The 23,283-nt window shown below is 54.0% G+C and overlaps 1 protein-coding gene across 18 annotated transcripts; it reads left to right on the forward strand.

Moving 5' to 3' along the window:
- On the forward strand, positions 1-23,055 carry FLYWCH1 (FLYWCH-type zinc finger 1). Of its 18 annotated transcripts, none has more exons than XM_027611106.2 (11): positions 1-234; positions 2,353-2,470; positions 11,840-12,025; positions 12,739-13,179; positions 13,449-13,910; positions 15,164-15,610; positions 15,747-16,010; positions 16,344-16,607; positions 17,498-17,770; positions 19,459-19,487; positions 21,944-23,055. In XM_027611106.2, the coding sequence occupies exons 4-11, from the start codon at positions 12,846-12,848 to the stop codon at positions 22,265-22,267; spliced, it is 2,397 nt and encodes a 798-aa protein (XP_027466907.2). In that variant the 5' UTR covers positions 1-234; positions 2,353-2,470; positions 11,840-12,025; positions 12,739-12,845; the 3' UTR covers positions 22,268-23,055. The 18 variants fall into 18 exon arrangements, with proteins under 18 accessions (XP_027466907.2, XP_027466913.2, XP_027466912.2 ...); XM_027611112.2 differs by having other exon boundaries at positions 11,840-11,941; positions 13,452-13,910; positions 19,459-19,531; positions 22,122-23,055; XM_027611111.2 differs by having other exon boundaries at positions 2-234; positions 11,840-11,941; positions 19,459-19,531; positions 22,122-23,055.
- Positions 23,056-23,283: the final 228 nt, after the last annotated feature.

Consider the following 23,283-nt stretch of genomic DNA (forward strand, 5'->3'; position numbering starts at 1 on the left):
GCTTCCCCGCGGGGTGGCGCGCGCTCCCGGCTAGTGGGGCGGCGCGCGGGCACGGGGCTCGCTCCCGAGAGGGCAGGTGGGGGCTGGGAGCGGGCGCTAGGGTTGTGGTGGCCGGAGGCGCCTGGGCCGCGAGGTCGACGCCTGTGGCTGCGGCGGCCGAGGCCAAAGGACCCGCCGCGGCTCGGTCTCCGGAGAGCGAGGGCTCCGCTGCTGCCGCCGCCCGGCCGGTGCCCGGTGAGCACGGGCCCCAGCGGGCCGGGGAGGGTCCCGAGTCCCACGGCGTGGCCGCGCCCCCGGCCAGGCCTCCCCGAGGGTCCCGAGGGCTGTTGAGGCTGGAAGGGGGGTGGTGTCACCCAGCTCAGTGTCCCGGCGCTCAGGCCGCTCCTTGTCCTTCACCCGAGACTCGTCTCCTTTCTCCTGGCTCCTCCTTCGCCCCAATCCAGCCGACCCCGGACTGAACCCTGACACCCCCAGCAAGGGAGCCCCCCGTTCGTCCCCACCCCCAGCCTGGCCGTGTCCGCCGCACCGGCGCTGACCCGCGCTGGCACCCACCCCAGTCCCGTCCCGTCTGCGCGGCTCTGTAGGTCCCAGTGACCTTGCACTTTTTGCTGCTGTTACACCCCTCCTTCCACTTCTGATTACGCAGATTGCCTGTTGAGACTTTCAAACTTTTGACTCAAGAAATATGTTCTCCATGCATAACTTGTGCCTGTAGATGTAGATTACTGGAAGATAAGTTCAAAGGGAGAAATGACCCTAATCTCTCATGATAACAGCCAGATCTACTCTACCTTTGTTCTGATTCCATTCTGTTCTCTTCCGTTCTTTCCATTCCAAATGACTGTTGCTAACCCATGGAATTGATTTCAGGACCTAATGGTTCTGACCACAGTTTGAAACCCTTGCTTTAACAAACATCCGTCTTTCTCCGCCTTTATGTCTTGCCTTTGGGGGATGCTGAGTTCTAATAATCAGATAATCACGGGTAACCTTCAATTCCATAGAAAAGGTATATTTTTAATATGTTGACATTTCTGCTTCTCAGGGCCAAAATCACTTCGAGGACTTGATTTGAATGTTCTAGTTTGATGCCATCAGGTTTATCCTGTTCCTCTTCCAAAAGCTCCTAGTCGGACTTGGAGAAGAGATAGTGTGTGAGGTTGGGACTGGAGTGTGGAGTGTTTATAATGGAGAGGGAGACGATTTTTACTAGAGAGAGAAATAATTAAAGTTCAGCTTTAGGAAGATTAACTGGTTGGCACTGCATAGGGAGAATTGGCCCGGCTGGATGCAGGATGGAAAGGCCGCTGAGGAGTAGGTGAGGATCAAAGCCCCGGAGTGCTGTTCAGTGGGAAGGCCATGGGAGGTGGTGTGACCAGGTGTACAGAGAATGAGATTTGAGGACACATGAGGCCTGGTAAGGAAGGAGTAAAAAAAAAAAAAAAAAAAATAGCTAAGACTCTGGGGCACTGACTGGCTCAGTGGGTAAAGCATGCCACTCTTGATCTCCAGGTTGTGAGTTTGAGCCCCACGTTGGGCATAGAGATTACTTTAAAAAAAAAAAAAAGGAAAGAATAGGGGCGCCTGGGTGGCTCAGTTGTTAAGCATCTGCCTTCGGCTCAGGTCATGGTCCCAGGGTCCTGGGATCGAGCCCTGCATCGGGCTCCCTGCTCAGCAGGAAGCCTGCTTCTCCCTCTTCCATTCCCCCTGCTTGTGTTCCCCCTCTCGCTCTGTCTCTCTCTGTCAAATAAATAAATAAAAATCTTAAAAAAAAAAAAAGGAAAGAATAAAAGCTCAGGTTCTGATCTGGTGACTGAAGGACTTGGGGCTGGGAGGACCTGGAGGTAGAATCTTCCTCTCTGTGCTCTGTGCATCTCTCAGGTGCTCAGGAGCAGGGGTTCCCAGGGGACATACAGCAATATCGATCATTGGGCAGGGGTGTGCTGCATCCAGCAGGCAGAGGCCAGGGATGCTGTTGAACATCCAGCCCCCCTTCCCCAAAATGCCAATGGTGCTGAGGTTGAGAAGCCCTGCTTTAGAACAGTGATTCTTAATCGCCGGGGTTGGGGGGGTCACTGCCACCCTCAACACCGCCCAGGAATGATACCCGTATGCACACAGTGCATGCGTGTTTCATAGGAGAGTTCACGAGTCAGTCAGTGCACACCTCTACCCCTCATAGCTCATTAGCATGTGTGGGAGGGGGACAGCAATTTGGAGTCACCCAGGAGCTTTTTCAAACATCAGGACCCCTGGGTGCAAGAAAGAACTCTTTGTCCTTGTGTGATGATTTACAGTTTATAGAAGAATTTCACATGCAGTATCTCACTTGCCACTTTTCCTGTTTCGCAGGTAAAATCAGTCCAGAGAATCGATGGAATTTGCCCCAAGTGTTGCACCCAGCAAGCTGGCAGTAAGGACCCGGGTACTGGCGGATGGGGATGGCGGTTCTCACTCTCTGTGCGTGAAGGTAATTCTGTTGACCCACCATCAGCTTCCGAGTGAGGCTCAGACTTTGAGGACCTTACCGATTAGATCTTGCCTGAGAGGCACCCGGCAGTTTGTAATACTGTGTGTCTCTTGGGTGTTAGGTTGACACCGAGCCCTTTGTGACCACCTGCACGACAGCAATGTCAGAGTGGGCAGCTGAGTATTGCGCCCAGAATTGCTCTGTGCCTCATTTCTGGGGGAGGGGAGGGGATAAGAGAGTGATGAAGCATAAACCGTGAAGCTTTCAAACTTTCCATTTAAATCTGCCTGGTTTAAAAATACTCCAGTCACTCAATAAATCTTTAGTGAGTAAAAATTGAGTATTACAAAGCAAACACAAGGACCCAAGTATTGACCTCAAAGCAATGACCATCCAAAGTAAAAAAAAAATACATTTAAGTCCACCTACGATAAATAGACATATGTATAACAAGTGGAAATTTCATAAAATAATACCCAGTTTTATTTCATGCAGTGCAGATTGATGTTTCACATGTAATTTTAAAAATTGCTGACTGGAGCCAGAGATTATAGGACCAATGACCTAGCCAATTAGAAAAGCAGAACCTTAGACCTTAGAAACTTAGATGTAGAATGAACATGTATGGAAGCTTTTACATAACTGATTGACCAAGGAACCAGAAAGATCTAACAACCAGTTTGCAAGAGAATCCAAAGAAGATTCTAGAAGACTACAGACATTAAAATGTGCACATGGAGGCAAAACTGGCTTTTTCTTCAGGGGGGAGAATTATTTCCATGTACTTATTTACATGGAGAGAGAGTTTATTGCCTACAGCCTAGAATAATTTTGCATTGCTCTCGGTTATCTGCACTATGCAGAGTTGTCAAAATGGCTCAAAGACTAGAATCCTGTAACCTGGAAGGATGTGTTCTAAACACTGCATTGTTTCCATTGAGGCGCAAAGGTCCTTTACAGTCTCATAACCTCAATGAAAGATACTTCTGATCACAAAATAAGGCTGGTCTCATTAGATTTGGCCTGATTGTTTGCATAAGTACGAGCACGTTAATTCACCGTAGAGGCCTTCTTTAGTTTGCTTTGCTGGAAGCCTTCATAAGGAATATCTGGTGGGATTTTTAGAAGTCTGGTATTTGCTATCCCAAGGAATGGAAGCCATGCTCCAGAAGCTCTCTCCACCAGATTTCACTTATACTACTTAGGAGTTTGAGCAAATTCCTGTCTGTATTCTTGAGGGCCCCTGAATAGCCCAAGGTGTGTGAAACGCAATAAATTGTTACAGGATCATCTCAGAAAAGATGAAATCATGACTCTCCTACTGACATAAAATAAACAGATGCTAATGATTTTATTTAACACATTAATGAGGGAGCACATACAATGTGATAGATTAAATGAGATCATGTATATAAAATACTTAATGTGGGGCCTGACACACAAAAAAAGCCCCTTCAAATCCTTCTTAGGCTCGTCACTTACTGATGGACTGCCTATTTCTCAAGGGCATCTATTCAGGTGTTTCTCAAAACACAGTCCTGGCCCACCAGAGCCTTGTGGGGTACTTGCTAAAAATCCAGATTCTTGAATCCCTCTCCAGATCCTCTGTCAGAATTTTAGATGGAAATACAGTCATTTGCATTTTTATCAAGGGCCCGGGGGAATTTTTATGAAGACCAGTATTACACAAACAACTAATTATAATAAAACTTGCATGAAAAATATACTTAACCTCATTATATGGATTCACTCTTTCTATTCTATTTTTTAAATTCTTTTTCATTTTTTAAAACACTGATCTCAAGAAGGGTTTCTCAGCCTTGGCTCTGTTGGCATTTTAGACCAGATGCTTCTTTAGGGAGTGTTGGAGAAGCTACCCTGGGCACTGTAGGATGTTGAGCAGCATCCTTGGGCCCTACCCACTAGATGCTAGTAGCATGCCCTGCCTTCCCATGGTGACAACCAAAAATGTCTCTGGACACTGTCAGGTGTTGCCTGGGAAGGAAATCACCTTGACTGACAACCACCAGTCTTAACCCACTCCTTTGATACCTATGGTCAGAATCCTCAATGTGAAAAGAACCATTTTTACTGGTTTTAAGAGGTGAGGCCCTGAAGGCAGACACCGGTGTCTTGAATGCGGACTCTGTCTTTATCGGCCTGCTCTTGGTCACAGATTCAGCCTTTGTTCCTCCTCTATGACATGAAAGAACAGTGGACTCTAATTGACGGGGTTATTTGGAAGATAAACTGGAATAGTACGTGCAGAGCCCTTGGGGGGTAGTGCCAGGCACATCGTTGTATTTGGTAAATATTACATATTATGATCACAGTCCTCTAGACTCTCGAGGGTTGTGTCAGTCAGAATCCAGCCAGGAAAACAGAAACTACTTTAAGATTTGAACTGGGAGTTTCCTTGCGATCCCTGGTGGTGGAGGAGCTGAGAGGCCAAACAGGAAATGGTGAGCGAGCCCGAGCCCGAGGGTGGCAGAGACTCGATGCTGCCAGCACAGCCAGGCCGAGCTCCAGGGCAGCAGGCAGGGGTCCTGCAAAGCTGCAGCAGACAGCCCTGGTGAGCCCCCGCCAGGCAGGTGGCTTCTGGAACACCCTCCTCACTCCACCCGCCAGTGTCCCACCATGTCTCCCATTGGCCAGATCAGCCGGAAGTCACCCTGGTAAACCATAAAATAGCTGGTTTGTAGGGACACATCAGTGCAGCTGAAGACACTCTGAAGGCCTGACTGCAGCCCTGAGCATCAGCTTCCTCTGCACCTGGCGCTTCTTACCTCTTCCTGCAGCTGCCCAGGGCACAGGGAGGTACCCTGTTGGCTGCGCACCAGCTGGGCCTGGGTTGGAGTCTTGGCTCTCACTAGCCATGCGGTCCTGGGCCATTCAAGGCCCCAGAAGTTGAGTGGGGATGATGGTGATGCTTGGCAAGGAGGTTGCTGGGTCACTGGACTGGAGGTGTGGGCTGATGCCGGAGGAATTTTGTTCCTGGCTCAGGTCGCAGGTCCCAGGATGGATGACGAGGCTCTGGACAGGAGGGTGTCTCCCTCTCCCTCTCTCTCTCACCCTATACTCAGGAGGTCTCCATCACTTATTTTCTCTGTCAACTCCAATTGTGCCTGTAAGTTTGAAACTTGGGTTTTCAAGAACGTTTTATTTTGAGTTAATTTTCGACTTTAAAAACATTGCAAAGAGGGGTGACTGGGTGGCTCAGTCATTAAGCGTCTGCCTTCGGCTCAGGTCATGATCCCAGGGTCCTGGGATTGAGCCCCGCATTGGGCTCCCTGCTCAGCAGGAAGCCTGCTTCTCCCTCTCCCACTCCCCCTGCTTGTGTTCCCTCTCTCACTGTGTCTCTCCCTGTAAAATAAATAAATAAAATCTTTAAAAAACAAAAAACATTGCAAAGATAGGACGAAGAATTCCCACATACCCATCACCCGGTCTCCCTGATTGTCAGCATCTTACCGGATGCTGCGTGGAGATCAAAGCCAGGAAATCACCGTGAGTACGGTTCTCCTCACCTACACTGTTGACCTGACTCTGGTTTCCCCAGCTTGTCCCCAGCGTCCTTTTCCATCCCACCATCCCACGTGGCATTTAGCTGTTGTGTCTCCTCAGCACCCCCCAGTCTGTGACAGGCCCTCAGCCTGCCCTTGTCCTTGATGACCTCAGCAGTTTTGAAGTCTCCTGGTCATTGTTTCGTGGACTGTCCCTCGATGTGGTTCGTCTGATTAAAGTGGGGGTGTGCACCTGGGGCAAGAGTATCACAGAGACGGTGGGGTGTCCTTGGTGCAAGGACATCGTGGTGTTGATGTGTCTTATGACCGGTGAAGTTGACCTCGATCACATAGGGGGGTGTCCACGGGATTTCCCCACTGTCAAGTTACTGTCTTTCCTTTTGTAGTTAATAAATATCTTGGAGGGAATGTCTGAGGCTATGCAGGTCCCACAACTGGGATTTTTAATAGCCTCAATTTTTGTTCGTTTATCTGTTCTGTCACTTATATTACCCTTTAATTTCTCGTGTGACTTGTCACAGGAGACTTTTGATGGAGTTAAAGGACAAATGACCAAGCGAGGAGATGCAGCTTGTCTTTACAGCATCTCCCTTTCCCCACGGTACAGAGAGTTCATGCACATTGTCCACAATTTCAAGAAAACAAAAGAAATGGAAGGAGAAAATAAATCACTGTTCTTACTACTTTTAACATTTTGAGATATTTCTTCCTAGGTATTTAAGTTTTTGTTTTTTTTTTTTTATTTGGGAGAGCAAGCAAGCACAAGCAGGGAGGAGAGGGAGAAGCAGACTCCCTGCTGAGCAAGGAGCCTGACACGACACGGGGCCGATGGCAGGACCCCGGGATCATGACCTGAGCCGAAGGCGAATGCTTAACCCACTGAACCACCCAGGCGCCCTGTTTTCGTTTTTGTTTTTGTTTTTGGGGGGGGGTTAGGCCATGAATACATAAAATAAAATTAGTCCGTAACCGACGACTGTGAGCAGAGCCCTCCAGAGGCTGGAGAGGCGTGTGGGCTGAAGGCCACAGGCCCCGCCGGGTCTGAGCCATACTTGGATTTGGGTGGGTTTTTTGGGGGGAAAACCTTAGCTTAAAAAGATAGTATTTGCAGACTTTGCTAACTGCATCTGCTGTCTAACTGTTAGGTTTTGTAAATACAAACATTTTTGGAAATCTTCAGTTATTTTTGCTACATGGAAGAACTCTCACATTCTTGTTTTGGAAACGTTTGTGTCAGGCAGTTAATTTTTTACCAAGGATGCAGTGCGTTCATCCTAAGGAGCAACACCGCTATCTTGTGGCCTTCAGGAGCATTGCTGCCGAGGATTTAGGTGTGTGTTCCTGCCTGTTCTGGGCCTACCTTACATAATGATTTGGTCCTTTGCAAGGGCTCCATCTGGTCTGCAGGTGAGGGCCTCCCACTGTAAAGTGGGGTGAAATAGAAAACAACATGTTGAATGCAATGTATGTGCCACAGGAAACAAAATGTCATTCAAGAGCTCTGATCCAAGAACAAACAGAGCAGTGCAAGTGCATCTGGGTGGCAGGATTATGGGCCGTTTACTAGGAATTAGGTTCTTAACAGTTTAAACATATTGGTATATAGTTTTTACAATATACTATTAGCAACTTACACAATATCTTAATATGTAATCCATGCCACCCCTCTTCTTTGATGAGGAAACCAAGCCCAGTAGTGAAAGTCCTGCTTATGGTGTAGAAAACTGGTTTTGGGGGTGCCTGGTGGGCTCAGTCAGTGCAGTGTGAGACTCTTGATCTCAGGGTTGTAAGTTTAAGCCCCACGTTGGGTGTAGAGATGACTTAAAAAAAATTCTTAAAAAAAAAAAGAAAGAAAAAGAAAACCAGTTTTCATCCAAGTGACCCTGAGGACCTGAGTCCCTATAAGGATTTTTTAAAAAACAGTTTTATTGAGATATGTTTTACATACACATAACTCCCCTATCAAAAGTGTGTAACTCAGTGTTTTCCATGTATTCAGAGTCGAACAACCACAGTCAATTTTACATTTTCATTACCCCAAAAAGAAACCCCACACCCCTTAGCATCACTTCTAAATTTCCCCTGCCTCTCCCCCAGTCCTATACAATCATTCATCTGCTTTCCGTGTCAGTGGATTTGCCCGTTCTGAACATGCCTTATAAATGGAGTCATATAGTATGCTATCTTTTATGTCTGGCTTCTTTTTTTTTTTAATATTTTATTTATCCATTTGAGAGAGAGAGAGCGCAAGAAGGGTGGAGAGGCAGCGAGAGAGAGGGAGAAGCACACTCCCCATTGAGCCAGGAGCCTGATGTGCGGCTCGATCCCAGGACCTGGAGATCACGACCTGAGCCGAAGGCAGACACTTAACCAACTGAGCCACCCAGGGGCCCCTGTGCCTGGCTTCTTTCACTGAACATGACGTTTTCAAGGTTCATCCAGCACGTGCCAAAACATGATTCCTGGTTATGGCCGAATAATATTCCATTGTATGGATGGACAACACATAGGCCAGTGCAGGTGGTTCCAAGGGAGAACGCGGTGTCCGGACGGACCCAGCTGGTGCCGACCCTGCGTGGTGGCCAGACAAGAGAGTGGTCGGTGTCCACAGAGCTGGCGGGCCGCCTGCAGACAGCTGGGCTGAGAAGGAAGGAGTGTGGGCTGTTCTTGCAAAGTTGAACTGTTGAGGGAAGGAGGGGCTTTTGTTAGGTCTTGTTTTTGGACACAGGAGACCGAAAAACCTTGGTGGTCCCAGTGCAAAGAACTGCAGAGGCAGAGAGCTCTAGTGACCAGAGAGAGCAGGACTCAAAGGGTAGAGAAAGGGCCCCAAGGGAGGAGGGCAGCTGTACCAAGGGAACTGGGTGGAGACATGTTTATTTCCAAATCAGGATAAAATATGTATGCCCCCTACATCCAGATAGAGAAGAGTGATAAGAGCTTATGAAGAGATCCATCCTCAATGGGTAAACTGAAACATAAAATGGTAAAAGCCCACATCATGGAGAGATAACTTTAGTGAGTTTGAAGTCTGCCTTTTTTGAAGAACTTCATTCACCAATGATGTTAGGTAAAAGGAACATTACTACATGTAGGTTGTTACATATTTGTGTGTGTGTGGTAAAATATATATCACAAAAATTTACAATTTGAATCGTTCTAAGTGCACAGCTTGGTGGCATTAAGGACCCTCACACTGGCATGCCACCATCGCCACCATCTACTGCCAGAACGTCATTGTCATCCCAAACTGAAACCACACCCACTAAACAACAGTCCCCCATTCCACACACCCCCCATCAGCCCCGCAACACCGCCGACTCTGCCTCTATGAATTTGACAAGTGTAGGGACATCACATAAGTGGAATCATACAGCATTAGTTTTTTTGTGACTGGTTTATTTTGCATTACAGACTTTTTACTTTTTTAAGATTTTATTTGAGAGAGAGAGTGCATGAGAGAGCACAGCAGGGGGAGCGGCAGAGGTAGAGGGAGAAGCAGTCTCCTGGCTGAGCAGGGAGACCAATACGGGGCTCCATCCCAGGACTCCGGGCTCATGACCAGACACTTAACCAACTGAGCCACCCAGGAGCCCCCGTTACGGACTTTTTAAGTATTTAATTCTCATTGCTATCCTTTATACTTAATATTTTTGTTCTTCTCACTGAATTAGCAGCCCTTTAAACGTGACCAACTGAGGGATATAACATTTGTGTAGCATGGCACCTGAAGTTCAAAAGCACTTTGATGTGTATCTCACAACATTTACTGTTCCATCCATCAAAAAGCCAAAACCCTTGGGGCGCCTGGGTGGCTCAGTCGTTAATTAAGCTTATGCCTTCGGCTCAGGTCATGATTCCAGGGTCCTGGGATCAACCCCTGCATTGCATCGGGCTCCCTGCTCAGCGGGAAGCCTGCTTCTCCCTCTCCCACTCCCTCTGCTTCTGTTCCGGCTCTCCTGTGTCTCTGTCAAATAAATAAATAAAAATCTTAAAAAAAAAAAAAAAAAGCCCAAACCCACCAGGTTCAGTCACTTGCCAAGAGTATCAGTTACTGCTGAGAAAAAAAAAGATCCTGATCTCACTGGCTTAAAATAACGGTTTATTATTGATCAGTGTTCCATAAGGTGGGTGGCCCATTCATGTGGCCACCATGCAGATTGCACCGGCTGGCTTGGTGTCCTGTGGCCCCTTCATGTGGCTACACACGGCTGGGGGGTCTGCAAGATGGTTTTCCTCCATGCCTGGCAGTGCCTCCGTGCCCGCATGTGGCCTCTCACACAGCTTCCTAACCTGGCAGGCTCAGGGCCATGTCTCCTGAGGGTGAGGACTGCCAACCCCCACAGCATGCTTCTGCCACACTCAGCAAGTCACACAGCAAGGCACCCGTCTGGGCTGAAGCCAGTCCAGATTCTAGACCACATTGCAAGGGGACCTGCATACTTTATGGGAGGATTTGTGGTCATTAGACAGTCTATATTACAAGGTCCCGTAATGGTTGAGAATGGTAACCGTCAATCCAATCCAAATTCTAGGTCATCGCCAGACCCATGCTTTTCCGCAGATGGGGCTGGGGGAGGGGGGGGGCGGCCATAGTTTGCCTTTTGTTGTGCTGGAATTTCTTCCGTATCCATTGAGGTGCGTGCATCTTGGAAGCCTTTTAGGCAGAACTTGTAAGTTGAAGGGACCGCGCCGTCTCCTGACTCGGGGTACCCATGACTCCGGGTCCGGTTCCCGTGGAATGTGGGGGCTCTTGGTCATGCCAACGCCCTCTGGTTGGGCCCCCGAGGAGGCAGCTTCGGCGTCTGATGGTTTGAGGCTAAGGCCGATGGCGTGTTGGAGTCCCCACAGCGTCCCCTCTTGCCCCGCGCGTGGCGGGGACCCAGGCCCAGGCCTGTAGGAGTGTGCGTGCTGTGTGGACAGTGACCGCAGCGCTTCGGCTGGCCCGAGTTGTCTGAGGCATCCCCCCACCACACACACAGCGCCCTTGGCCCCGCAGGCTGGAGGCCGATGGGACGGCAGGAGCGCGCCAGCCGCGGGGGGATCCGGAGTGCGGGGACAGAGGGCTGCAGCCGGGGGCGGGCTGCCGGCTGAGGGATGGGCGCCGGGGCCAATCGGCGAGGGGGGCGGGGCGGCCCGGGGGCGGGGCCTCCCACCGGCTCCCTTTTCCGCCCAGACAGCTCCTGCCGGAGCCACGCACCGGGTCTCACCGCGGCTGGTCCCCAGGGTCCCGCGTGTCCGTGCCCCGCCTCGTCGCGGTGTGGGGCGGGATGGGCAGGGCAAAGAAGGGCCGCATGGGAGGAGCGAGGGTCGGCTCGTCCAGGGGCATGACCCGGGAGGGCAGGCCAGCCGAGACTCTCAGTCAGGTGGCCCGTTACCTGGAAGATTTCCTTGAGTCTCGCCACCACCCCCCACCCCAACCCCTCCAGGATGGGCTTCCCTGCTGCCCTGGGATGAGCAGGCGTATACTGCGGGATGGGGTGGGGATGAGGCGCTCCTCTGAGTCTTCAGCCTTGGCTCTGTCTTAGTGGGGACTCTGGGGCCCTGCCATTAGGCTGACCGGGCTTTGGGGAGCTGAATCTGGGCCCCAAACCAGGGAACTTCAGAGCAAGAATGCATTGGAATTGCAGAACTTGGAACCGAGGGTGACAGCTCACAAATGGGGAGCTGAAATGTGCAGGAAGGCTGTGGTCTTGCTTCTGGGCTCTTATGGAGAGGTGGGGGAGACCCAGCCATTCACCCACCACCCAGTCCCTCAAGAAAGCAAAATGTTCACCCCACACTGATACCCAGGGCCCCATCTCCATGCTAGCTCTACCCCCGTAATACGTCCTTTCTGCTTCTCCAGGCCAGAAGCCAGGGAGCCCGGAGTGACTGTGGATTTTCCGGACACCTCTACAGCCCCGTTCCCTCCCAGCTGAGGCAGCGCGAGCCCCGCTTCAGGCACAAGGTCACTGCCTTCCTGGGGCCCCGGCATCTCCTGAGTGTTGCGTGGTCCAGGGCCTCCAGCCTGGGATGAGAGACGGATCTAGTTGTGAGTCCAGAGACTCCTGCCTCCCAGAGCCAGGTGTCCCCTTTGTGGTCTGCAGAGCACCGGCGGGTGCCCGGCTCGGTCTCCCTGTGACACAGTGTCAGGAGGAAGGCCACCGGGCATTCTGGGAGGGTCTGTGACCTGAGCCCATGTGCCAAGTGCTGGTCTCTGAGGCTTGGTGCTCAGGAAGGCCAGTTACCGTCATCCTGGGCGAGGCACACCAGGTACTGTGTGGGGCAGGCTCTGGATCCCCCTCGACCAGACTCCCAGCCCAGCACTTCGTGGCCATGTTGGCCATCCTGGCATGCCTCAGTGTCCTCATCTGTACACTGGGTGATCGACTTTCATAACACGGGGCCAAGTTAAATGGGAAACCCCGTGAAGACACATCCCACCATGCTCAGCACCTATGGGCCTCTCTTTGTAGAAGCTCACGGTTCTCGGTGCCTCACTGCCTGCACCCCAACAGCCCCCAGAGAGCCCTGCCTGTGGCACATTTTACAGACGGGAAAGTGGCGTTTGGGGAGGGGAGGTGACAGACCCCAGCTGCCTGAGAGGATGCAGCCGAGTGGAAGCACCAACCCGGGGTTCCCCAGCTCTGTGTGGGACCCTCCCCAGCCTTTCAGCCCCCTCTGCCTCCACCTCCACCCCACATCCATTTTCTGAGCCCCAGGCCCAAGGGGGCCTCCACTGATGGGTTTTGCCTCCTTCCTTAGGACGGAGCCCCTGGACTGCCAGGTTCCCGACCAGGGAGGAGGAGGAGGAAGAGAACTCCATCTGCTGGGGCCTGAGTGTGGCCTGGGGGACGGGCCATCGTCCCAGAATGCCCCTGCCGGAGCCCAGCGAGCAGGAGGGCGAGAGTGTGAAGGCTGGCCAGGAGCCGTCCCCGGAATCCCCTGAGCCAGGCACAGATGTTGTCCTTGCAGCGCCCACAAAGCCCAAAGAGTTCTCCAAACTGGTCCTGCTGACGGCCTCCATGGAGAATGTGGATGGGGTGGACTCCCAGCCCAAAGGAGGGCACTGTGTCATGTCCCTGGAGATGTCTGGTCCTGACACACTGGCCAGGACCCCCCAGATCCTGCCAGTGGAGGACCAAGTGGGGGCAGCCCAGACAACCCCCCAGGCCCCTGAGCAGACATGCAGCAAGCCAGATACAGGTGGGTTCCAGGCCTACTGCTCCTGGCCCAGGCCCCTTTGTGGCCCTGCATGCTCAGACATAGGCCCTGTACACCCCCTTTCTAGGGGGTGGCCTTGGGGTCCCATCTCTGCTCAGAGCTAAGCATCCTTGTCTCTAATCAGGACTCTGCCTCAGGCTGGTGTGATGATCTCAGGATGTCATCCCTGTGCATCCCACATTGCTCTCATCCATGCCCTTGGCCTCCAGCCTTGCTCTGTTCCAGCTGACCCAGCCCTCTCTTGTCCTCAGCAGCCCCCAAGCCCCTGGAGTTCCTGAGGACCCCTTTCGGGGGCCGCCTCCTGGTGCTCGAGTGCTTCCTGTACAAGCAGGAGAAGGCAGTGGGCGACAAAGTCTACTGGAAGTGCCGTGAGCACTGTGAGCTGGGCTGCCGGGGCCGGGCCATCACCCGAGGCCCACGGGCCACAGTGATGCGGGGCCACTGCCACCCGCCGGACGAGGAGGGCCTGGAGGCGCGGCGCCGGAGACAGAAACTGCCCGGCCCAGCCCTGCCTGAAGGCTTGGGGGTTCCAGAGGGCCCTCGGGGCCGAGTGGAAGAGCCGCTGGAAGGGGTGGGCCCATGGCTGTGCCCTGAGGAGCCAGAGCCCACCCCCGGGTTGGTGCTGAGCAAACCGGCCACAGAGGAGGATGAGGGGCTGCGAGCCCTGTCACTGCTGAGCTTGCCCCCCAAGAAACGCCCAACACTGGGGATCGGTGAGTGCCCTGCACCTGGGCTCCACTCTGGGGCAAGTGGGAACCCATGGGTCCTTACCTGTGCCCAGATGGAAACGTGGGGTCCCACATGGTTTGTAATGTGCTCCAAGTCAACATGGCTAAAAGATAGAAACCTGTCCCAGAAATCATCAAGCCTGGGGGATAGAACTAGTGCTCTAAAACCAAGGGCTCAAGTCCTTTTGGAACTTTCTGATGTAGCAGGGTCTGGTGTGAGGCCCAGAAACCTGAGTTTTAACAGGGCCAGGTGGTCCTGGTAGCCCATGAGGTTAGGGGAGGTTGGCCTAGGGGAGAGCTTTGGACCAGGTTCAAATCACAGCCCCACCTGGTTTCAGTACAGGTGCTGAACCTCTTGGGTTTTGGGAACTTTGTCGGGGATGGGTGATCACTCAGATGCCAGGGAGATTAGATGCTCGATGTGCGGGAAGCACCCAGCGCCCGTCCCACGTGTGGTGACACTGAGTGCCCAGTAGCTGGGGTCTTCTTGGTGGCTTTTATTACCAGCAAGTGGGAGGTGGGCTTGATCCCAAGGGTTGGCTCCCTTCTGACCCAGATTCGAGGGTTTAAGGATTTAGGGCAGTTGCTGTGCTGGGTACTAGGTGTGTGGGGGGGAACACTTGTTTTTTACTGTCTATCTTTTGCCACCATTTGAATTTTATGGCGTGTGCATGTGCTATTCAAAAATTAAATAGGGCGCCTGGGTGGCTCAGTTGGTTAAGCGACTGCCTTCGGCTCAGGTCATGATCCTGGAGTCCCGGGATCGAGTCCCGCATCGGGCTCCCTGCTCAGCAGGGAGTCTGCTTCTCCCTCTGACCCTCTTCCCTCTCATGCTCTCTATCTCTCATTCTCTCTCTCTCAAATAAATAAATAAAATCTTTAAAAAAAAATTAAATAAAAGTTTCAAACAAGCCCTAAAAAAGAGTGTGGCCAGGAGTGACTGAACACATAGGCTAGGATGTCAAAGCCAGCTCTGTCCTTCCCGGGTGTGCGACCTTGGATGTGACGTGTAACCACCGTGAGCCGTGGCCTCCCCACTGACCTCCAGGAGAGGAACTGCACCTTCTCTCTGGTGCACTGGGTGGGGGCTTGGTGGGAATGCACGCGGGGCCCACACACGCCCAGCTCGGGGGAAGCCACAGTCAGTGTCCACATAAAGGGGAAAAGCCCTTGGCCCCCCATGCTCCCCCAGCCTCCTCTCCTCGGCCTGCCATGACTGCCCTGGGTTCCTCCTCCAGGAGAACCCCGGCCCTTGGAGTTCCTGAGGACATGCTATGGGGGCAGCTTCCTGGTGCACCAGTCCTTCCTGTACAAGCGGGAGAAGGCCGTGGGGGACAAGGTTTACTGGACGTGCCGGGACCACGCACTGCACAGCTGCCGCAGCCGGGCCATCACCCAGGGCCAGCGGGTGACTGTGATGCGGGGCCACTGCCACCCGCCTGATGTGGAGGGCCTGGAAGCCCGGCGGCAGCAGGAGAAAGCCGTGGAAACGCTGCAGGCCAGGCCTGGTGGGCCTGGGGGCCAAGTGGACAAGCTGCTCCAAGGCGTGGACAGCCTGCTCTACCGCAGGGGGCCGGGGACTCTGACTCTCACCAGAGCCCGGCCTAGGAAGCGCACAAAAGTCCTTCCGGCCCAGCCCCAGGCCCCGCAGGGATCCCCCACTGAGGACCCGGACGAGGACCCTGGTGAGTCCTTCACAGCACTGGCCCAGAGCTGGGGCCCCTCAAGTCTTGCTTCCTCAGGTCCAGGGAGGTGGGAGGGGATCCCAAGACCCTGAATTCCCACTTCCCTCCCCCACCCACCTCTCCCATTTCTCCCCAGGAGGCCCTGAGTTCCTGAGGACCCCTCTGGGGGGCAGCTTCCTGGTGTACGAGTCCTTCCTCTACAGGAGGGAGAAGGCGGCCGGGGAGAAGGTGTATTGGACGTGCCGGGACCAGGCCCGCATGGGCTGCCGCAGCCGGGCCATCACGCAGGGCCAGCGGGTGACCGTGATGCGGGGCCACTGCCACCCGCCCGACCTGGGGGGCCTGGAGGCCCTGAGGCAGCGGGAGAAACGCCCAGGTGCGGCTCAGCGGGGGAGCCCAGGTAGGACAGACTGTGGCCAGTGGGCCGTGGTGACGGGCAGGAGACCCAGACGACCAGCCTTTCCCTTTGACCTCCTCTGCCCCCAGCAAGCATTCTCCCAGCCTTAAGGGAGCACTCTGTGAGGGGTTACAGCCCTCTCCTGTTGCTCTCCCCTCCCCTCCTCACCTCAGTCCTACTCTCTCGGTGGGGGGGGGGGGTCCTCCTGGGCCTGCTCCCTCCAGGAGCTATGCTGTTCTTGCTTTGAGGACAGGGGCCCCCCTCACCTCACTGCTGAACCCCAGTACCTGGCTCCCAGCTCTCCCTCCCCCACCCACCTCTCCCGTTTCTCCCCAGGAGGCCCTGAGTTCCTGAGGACCCCTCTGGGGGGCAGCTTCCTGGTGTACGAGTCCTTCCTCTACAGGAGGGAGAAGGCGGCCGGGGAGAAGGTGTACTGGACGTGCCGGGACCAGGCCCGCATGGGCTGCCGCAGCCGGGCCATCACGCAGGGCCAGCGGGTGATGGTGATGCGCAGGCACTGCCACCCGCCCGACCTGGGGGGCCTGGAGGCCCTGAGGCAGCGGGAGCAGCTCCCCAGCCCGGCCCAGAGGGAAGGCTCAGGTGCGGGTGAGAGGATGTGGAGCGGGGCGGGTGCTCGGCCCTGGCCTCCCTGCTGGGACCTTCTGCCCGCGGCCCCGTGCCTGGTGGGGTCTAGCCACCCACGTGTGGTAGGCCGTCGGCCCACAGCGTGAGCTCCCTAAAGGCAGGGCTGCATGTGGGCTCCACACCCGTGGCCAGTGCTAGTCTGGGATTGGCTGGCAGCAGAGAGAAACCCACTCAGACAGCTGCAGGGAAGGGGGTGGGGTGGCATGGTCCGCTACAGGAAGTGCTCAGCACCCGTTTACGGGGCAATGAGCCTGGACCTCAGGGACCCTCTGTCTCCCCTCTCTAGGTTCTCGTGTTTGTTTTCCTCCCTCCCCCTCCCAGTTCTCTTTAGCCACCCGAACCCCAACATTACATGACCTTTCAAATCAGGGTCTTAAAAGCCTCAAGAGAGATTTGATTGGTTGTCAGCTGGCTGAGGAGACGGTGGACACCGAGCCAGGAGGCTCCTGGTGCATGGCCCCAACCAGCCGGGGGCCCTGCTGAATGTTCCAGCCCAGCCTTTGACCGGGGTGCTCGCCAGCAAGTGTGGAATCCAAGCCGGGTCAGGGGAGGCCTGCAGGAAAGCAGGGCCAGCCTCCCGGGCAGCACCAGAGCCCTGAGAAGGAGACGGCCAGTCTGTCCTCGAGGGTGCCGGGCCATGGGCCCTGGGTGGCGATCCGAGCTGCAGTCCTCCAGGCCCCACAGCACGGGCTGCCGTGGAGGCAGAGAGCAGAGTGGGTTCTGTGGGAGCATTGCGGTTTCCTGGGGCAGGCTGCCGGCACAAAGGAAACAGCCTCTGCCCCTGGCGCCCAGGTTCTGCACCCTGCTTCCAAGCTGCCCCATTCACGCTGCCACATTCCTTCCAGGAACCCTCCGGCCTCTGGAGTTCCTGAGGACGTCCCTCGGGGGCAGGTTCCTGGTGTACGAGTCCTTCCTCTACAGGAAGGAGAAGGCAGCTGGGGAGAAGGTGTACTGGATGTGCCGGGACCAGGCCCGGCTGGGCTGCCGCAGCCGGGCCATCACACAGGGCCAGCTGGTGACGGTGATGCGTAGCCACTGCCACCCGCCCGACCTGGCAGGCCTGGAGGCCCTGAGGCAGCGGGAGAGGCTCCCCAGCGTGGCCCAGCAGGAGGACCCAGGTGCAGATGGGGATGGGGGTCAGAGGTGGGAGTACAAAACAGCTGTGGGTCTCTCGACTGACTCTCCCAGCCTAAGTTTCAGACACCTCAGGGACAGGCACCATCTGAGGAGCTTTGTGCCCTGGCCTTTCCAGAGTCTTCTACCAATCCTGGCTACTGGCACCTTCTCCGGAACCTGAAAACACCCCTAGATCATCCCATTCTCAAAATGACTCCCCTTCTAGTTCATTTCCTCTCCTTTCCTTTATCCTAGGAGGTCTTAACTGGTTACAGATCAGTCTCTTGAAAATCAGATGAAAAAACAGAGACTGCTCCAGAAGAGCATGCAAATGTTTGTGTGTACGCACACACACGCACACGTGCACAATGCACACACTCATACATGCACCAGCACGCACACATGTGCACAATGCACACACTCATGCACGTGCACACACATGCACAGTGCACACACTTGCACAATGCACACACTCATACATGCACCAGCATGCACACACGTGCACAATGCACACATACATGGACGTGCATACATGCATATACACATGCATATGCACACGTGCACATCAACTTACACTTGTGAGATTTTGCCAAGAATTAATTTTATTGAACTGAAAATGGATTCCCTTCACATAAACAGAATAGAAAACTAGTTGTTAGGAAGCATTTTTGTGTTTCATATTAATTCATGTGAATAATAAGGTCCATATCTTATAAAATATGAAAATGAATCCAAGTTGTATAAACCAAAAGAAATACTATTTCTGCTCGAATAAAATGGAGGCTTCTGGGAAAAAGCCACTGTTTGGCGTCAATAAGAAACAGAAGTCGGGCGCCTGGGTGGCTCAGTTGGTTGGGCGACTGCCTTCAGCTCAGGTCGTGATCTCAGGGTCCTGGGATCGAGTCCCGCATCGGGCTCCCTGCTTGGCGGGGAGCCTGCTTCTCCCTCTCCCTCTGCTGCTCCCCCGGCTCGTGCTCTCTCTCTCTCTGTCAAATAAATAAATAATCTTTTTTAAAAAAGATTTTTTAATATCTTTAAAAGATTATTTGAGAGAGAGTGAGCGAGAGGGGGGCGTGGGAGGGTGGGCAGAGGGAGAAGCAGACCCCCACTGAGCAGGGAACCTGACATGGGGCTTGATCCCCCAACTCCAGGATCATGACTTGAGCTGAAGGCAGCAGCTGCTTAACTGACTGAGCCACCCAGGCTCCCCAGTAAATAATCTTAAAAAAAAAAAAAAAGCAATAGGAGTTGTGGTACGCCTGTGGCACAGTCGAGGGCACCTCAGTTTGGTGTCTCATTCAGTCCTGCTCTGCTGAAGGATGGGTTGAACGATGACTCTCGGGGTCCCAAATAGCTTCTTTCACCAGGCACAGGTAGTTGGGGGCATTCGAAAACCAGAATTCCCAATGACTGCCCAAATCAGAGTCATTCTACCCGGTTTTCTTTATCCTCAAGGCCTTAAGGTCATTGTTACAAAGTGTGTACCTTTGGCTCTAGCAGCTTCAACAAGAATTAATGGGGCGCCCGCCCTGCTCAGTCAGAGGAGCGTGTGACTCTTGATCTCAGGGTTGTGAGTTCAGGCCCCATGTTGGGCTCCACCCTGAGCATGGAGCCTACTTAAAAAAATAATAAAAAGAATCTTAAACAAGAAAAGAATGATTAATCCATGTTTTCAATTTTCTTTCCTCAGAGAAGATGAAACTTCCGCCGGAAGTGCAGGTGTGCATCCAGCCTGGCTCTCCGGAAAGCCAGCAGATGTGTGGGTAATTGTGAGTTGTCTCGCACACACGTCACCCCAACACGTAGTGGCTTATGGCGGCAAACACTTACTATCTCTCACGGTGTCTGTGGGCAAGATGTCAGGAGTGGTTGGGCTGCTGGTTCTGGCTCAGGGTCTCTCCTGAGGTTGGAGAAGGACAGGGGCCAGGGCTGCGGTCACCTGAAGGCCTGCGTGGGCTGAGGAGCCCTGTCCATGGTGCCTCGCTTGCTCGCACGGCCATGGGCTGCGGGCCTCAGCTCCTCGCTGTGTGGACCGCTCCTCCAACATGACGGCTCTCGCCCCCCCAGACGAGGGGCCCGAGGGGGAGGGCAGAGCGAGGGGGAGGCCGCCAGCAAGATCAGTTGGTATTCTCCCCAAGCACACGTGGGGCGCTCGCCGGGATAGACGGAACGTGGGCCCCGAGACAAGACTCATCCAACAACAAGGACTGAAATCACACGAAGTACGTTATGTGTTCACAGCAGAATGAAGCCAGAAATCAGCAACACAAAGAAAGTTGGGAAACTTTTAAGTATCTGACAGTCAACACACTCCTGAGTGACTTGAAGATATCCCGAGGCAAGTGGAAAATGGTCTGAAGTGAGCGAAATGGAGACATGGCACACGAAGACACGCGGGCGGTGGTAGAGCAGTGCTTGAAGGGAAACTTGTAGCTGGAAAGACTTACATTAAAGGAGAAGAAAGATCTCAGATCCGCAACTTACACTTCCATGTCAGGACACTATGAAAAGAATAATGGAGCAATCCTAAAGCAGGAGGACGATGAGAAAGAACAGAAACGAATGAAATAGAGAAGAGAAAATGAACGAGACCGAAAGTTGGTTCTTTGAAAGAATCAACAAAATTGACAAACCTTTAACTACATCGCCCCCAAAATTGGTTTTTATTTCTTTATTAAATTAATTTTATTTTTTTCAAAATCGGTTGGTAAAGATAGGGAAGACTCAGGGGCGCCCGTCCTGCTCAGTCAGAGGAGCGTGTGACTCTTGATCTCGGGGTTGTGAGTTTGAGCCCCACGTTGGGTGTAGAGATTACTTAAAAAAATATATCGTTATTTATTTTTTTAAAGATTTTATTTATTCAGGGGTGCCTGGGTGGCTCAGTCAGTTAAGCGTCTGCCTTCACCCAGGGTCCTGGGCTCGCCCTGCATCGGGCTCCCTACTCCGCGGGGAGCCTGCTTCTCACTCTCCCTCTGCTGCTCCCCCTGCTTGTGCTCTCTCTCTCTCGCTCTCTCTCTCTCTCGCTCTCTCTGTCAAATAAATAAATAAAATCTTTAAAAAAGATGTGGGGCTCGATCCCAAGACCCTGGATCATGACCTGAGCCGAAGGCAGATGCTTAACCGACTGAGCCACCCAGGCGCCCCCCCCCCCAAATAAAATCTTTAAATAAAGAGAGGGAAGACTCAAATTATTAAAATCAAGAATGAAAAATGGGGCATTACTGCCTACCCCACAGGAAAAACCACACACGCACAGAAGGGTCTTAAAGGACGCTATGAGCCGCAGCATGCCAGGAGACCGGGTGCCCAAGATGAAGTGAAAACCTTCCTAGAAAGGCAAGCTACCAAGGCCGAATCAAGAAGAAATAAAATCTGAATAGACCTGTAATAGGTACAGAGACTGAATTAGTCATTTTAAAACTTCCCACCAAAAAAGGCCCCTGGGGCCTGGATGGCGTCCCTGGTGCCCTCTACCAAACACTCAGCCAAGAATTAGCACCAGCCCTTCACAATCTCTCCCCCAAAGTAGAAAAGGAGAGAGAGGACTTTCAGGGAGAGTGGAAACGTCCTCCAAGTGGTTGTGAGGATGGGCTCATGGGTATGGATACACCGACCCCGTGGAGTCCCACCCTGACGTGGCGAGCCGGGTGGCGTGGGAAGGACAGCTCAGTAAAGCTGTCTAAAAAAACCAGGAAGGAAGCGACAGTGACTCTCTGAACAGTCTCTCACCCTGCCACTCCTGCTTTACTCTGTTCCTTGGAAGCCCGTTAGCACATGCAGCCACGGCGCAAGGGGAGGGGAATCAGGCTCCTTCCCTCTGCCCCGTCCCACATCCCCTGTGGGAGAGCAAAGAATTGTGGACATTTCCCAAACCCATCACAGTAATCCAAGAGAACTTTTCCTTTCTCGACAAAGAATCTTCCGGAGCAGGAGGCGGGACCTCTCAGGAGTGTGGGTCTCCTCCCAGGACACGTTAGTGTAGAAAGCCAGGCACCTCCAGAGTGCGTGTTATGGGGCAACTTCCCCTTTTAAAGGAAATGGTGCAATGTGCGTATGCGAACGTGTATAAAAACAACCTAGCTGACTGTCATCTCTAGGGAAAAGGAAACCCTCTGTGTTGCCTACTTCTGCCGTGTTTGGATTTGTATAATGAATATGTGTTTCTTTGTAATCAGGAAGGTGGAAGGTACAAAACGGGACAGCCAGTCCCCGTGAGGCCAATCTCCTCCCAACTCCAGCAGACGGACCTCATGTGTTGCCAGCGTCAAGGGCGCGCCAAGTGCGCCCGGGCCCCTGGCCTTTCCCACCCGGTTAGACCTTGCTTCACACAAACTCTCTTCCGCCCTTCTGCAGTGCTGGTGGCCTTCACGTTTCCTCGAGGGTCTCCCAGGAGCCCTGCTTTGGTGGTGTCTCCGAGCAGGCAAACAAGAGTGCCAGGAGCTGGCGGCTTGCAGGTGTGCGTGACCTGGGGCAAAAGGTCCGGCCCACGAAAGAGCTGAAGAAGCGTCTTTCCACAAAGAGGCCTCTTCCCTGCGCTGCTGCTCCCAGCTGCAAGCACCCATCCATTTTCAGAGCGTGACTTTGCCAAGGACGGTCCAGTGTGGTGTGGGCGTACTCGGAGAAGGTGCCGCTGCTTCCCGCTGAGCTGCCCCCGCGGAGCGCCGCCCCCCCCCCCCACGGGTTTTCCGGGCAGGTGCCAAGTGGACCTTCGCGCTCCTGGGCCACCTGCTGCTGCGCTGCAGCCGGCCCTCGTGGCGGCAGAGCAAGCCAAAGCAGAGGCCTCACTACACCCCCTGTCGGAGTCTCTCCCCTTTGCAGGCTTCCGACTTAAACCAGGGCCTTGGTCGGCACAGCAGGTGTCGTTCCCGGCAGCGGGAGCCAGCCCGGATGCCCACGGGAAGCCGGGGCAGACACCAGCGGGCTGCCATGTCTGGCTGAAGCACGAGAGGCAGGCCCGGTGGTGGCGGAGGCCCACCCCGTTCTCCCGGCTGGGAGCGCGGCAGCGGGCTGGCCTAGCAGGCCCGCGGAGAAGCAGGCTGACATGGGCCAGGAGCTCCCGAGGCAGCTGCTTGCTAACGGGTCACTAACGGGGCCACGCCTCACGGCCAGCTTTCTTGCGCGCGCTGTGACCCGTGCTGTAGTCGCAGAGGGAGCCCCAAGCCCAGGGCCCCTCTCCTGCCAAGCTGGCCGCCGAGCCTGCTGTCTGGCTGTGGGAGAGCGACAGCTTGGGACCCCACTGTCCCTCTGCTGATAGATTTCCCGCCAATAAACCCCGTTTTATATCTCACCGTGTAGAACTGGTATGTGCGCCCACATCCCTTGTGCAACAGCAGTCGGCCACCACGGAGCCACACGCACTGTGTCTCCGTGCCACGAGGTCGGGAGTGATGGAGCTTGGCTGGGCATCCCCAGAAGAGACCCCCACGCAGCAGGCAGCTCACCTGCCCAGATGCCGGCTGGACCAAGAGCAGGGGGGCGCCCTCTGGAGCAGGTGCTGAGGGCTCTGCCTCCGGCC

Source organism: Zalophus californianus, chromosome 10 (assembly GCF_009762305.2).
Source record: "Zalophus californianus isolate mZalCal1 chromosome 10, mZalCal1.pri.v2, whole genome shotgun sequence".
Taxonomy (NCBI): Eukaryota; Metazoa; Chordata; class Mammalia; order Carnivora; family Otariidae; genus Zalophus; species Zalophus californianus.

Coding starts and splice junctions, on each gene's coding strand:
- FLYWCH1 (XM_027611106.2), top strand. CDS start 12,846: ATGCCCCTGCCGGAGCCCAGCGAGCAGGAGGGCGAGAGTGTGAAGGCT. Junction 13,180..13,448: donor ATGCAGCAAGCCAGATACAG/GTGGGTTCCAGG, acceptor TCTTGTCCTCAG/CAGCCCCCAAGCCCCTGGAG. Junction 13,911..15,163: donor ACGCCCAACACTGGGGATCG/GTGAGTGCCCTG, acceptor TTCCTCCTCCAG/GAGAACCCCGGCCCTTGGAG.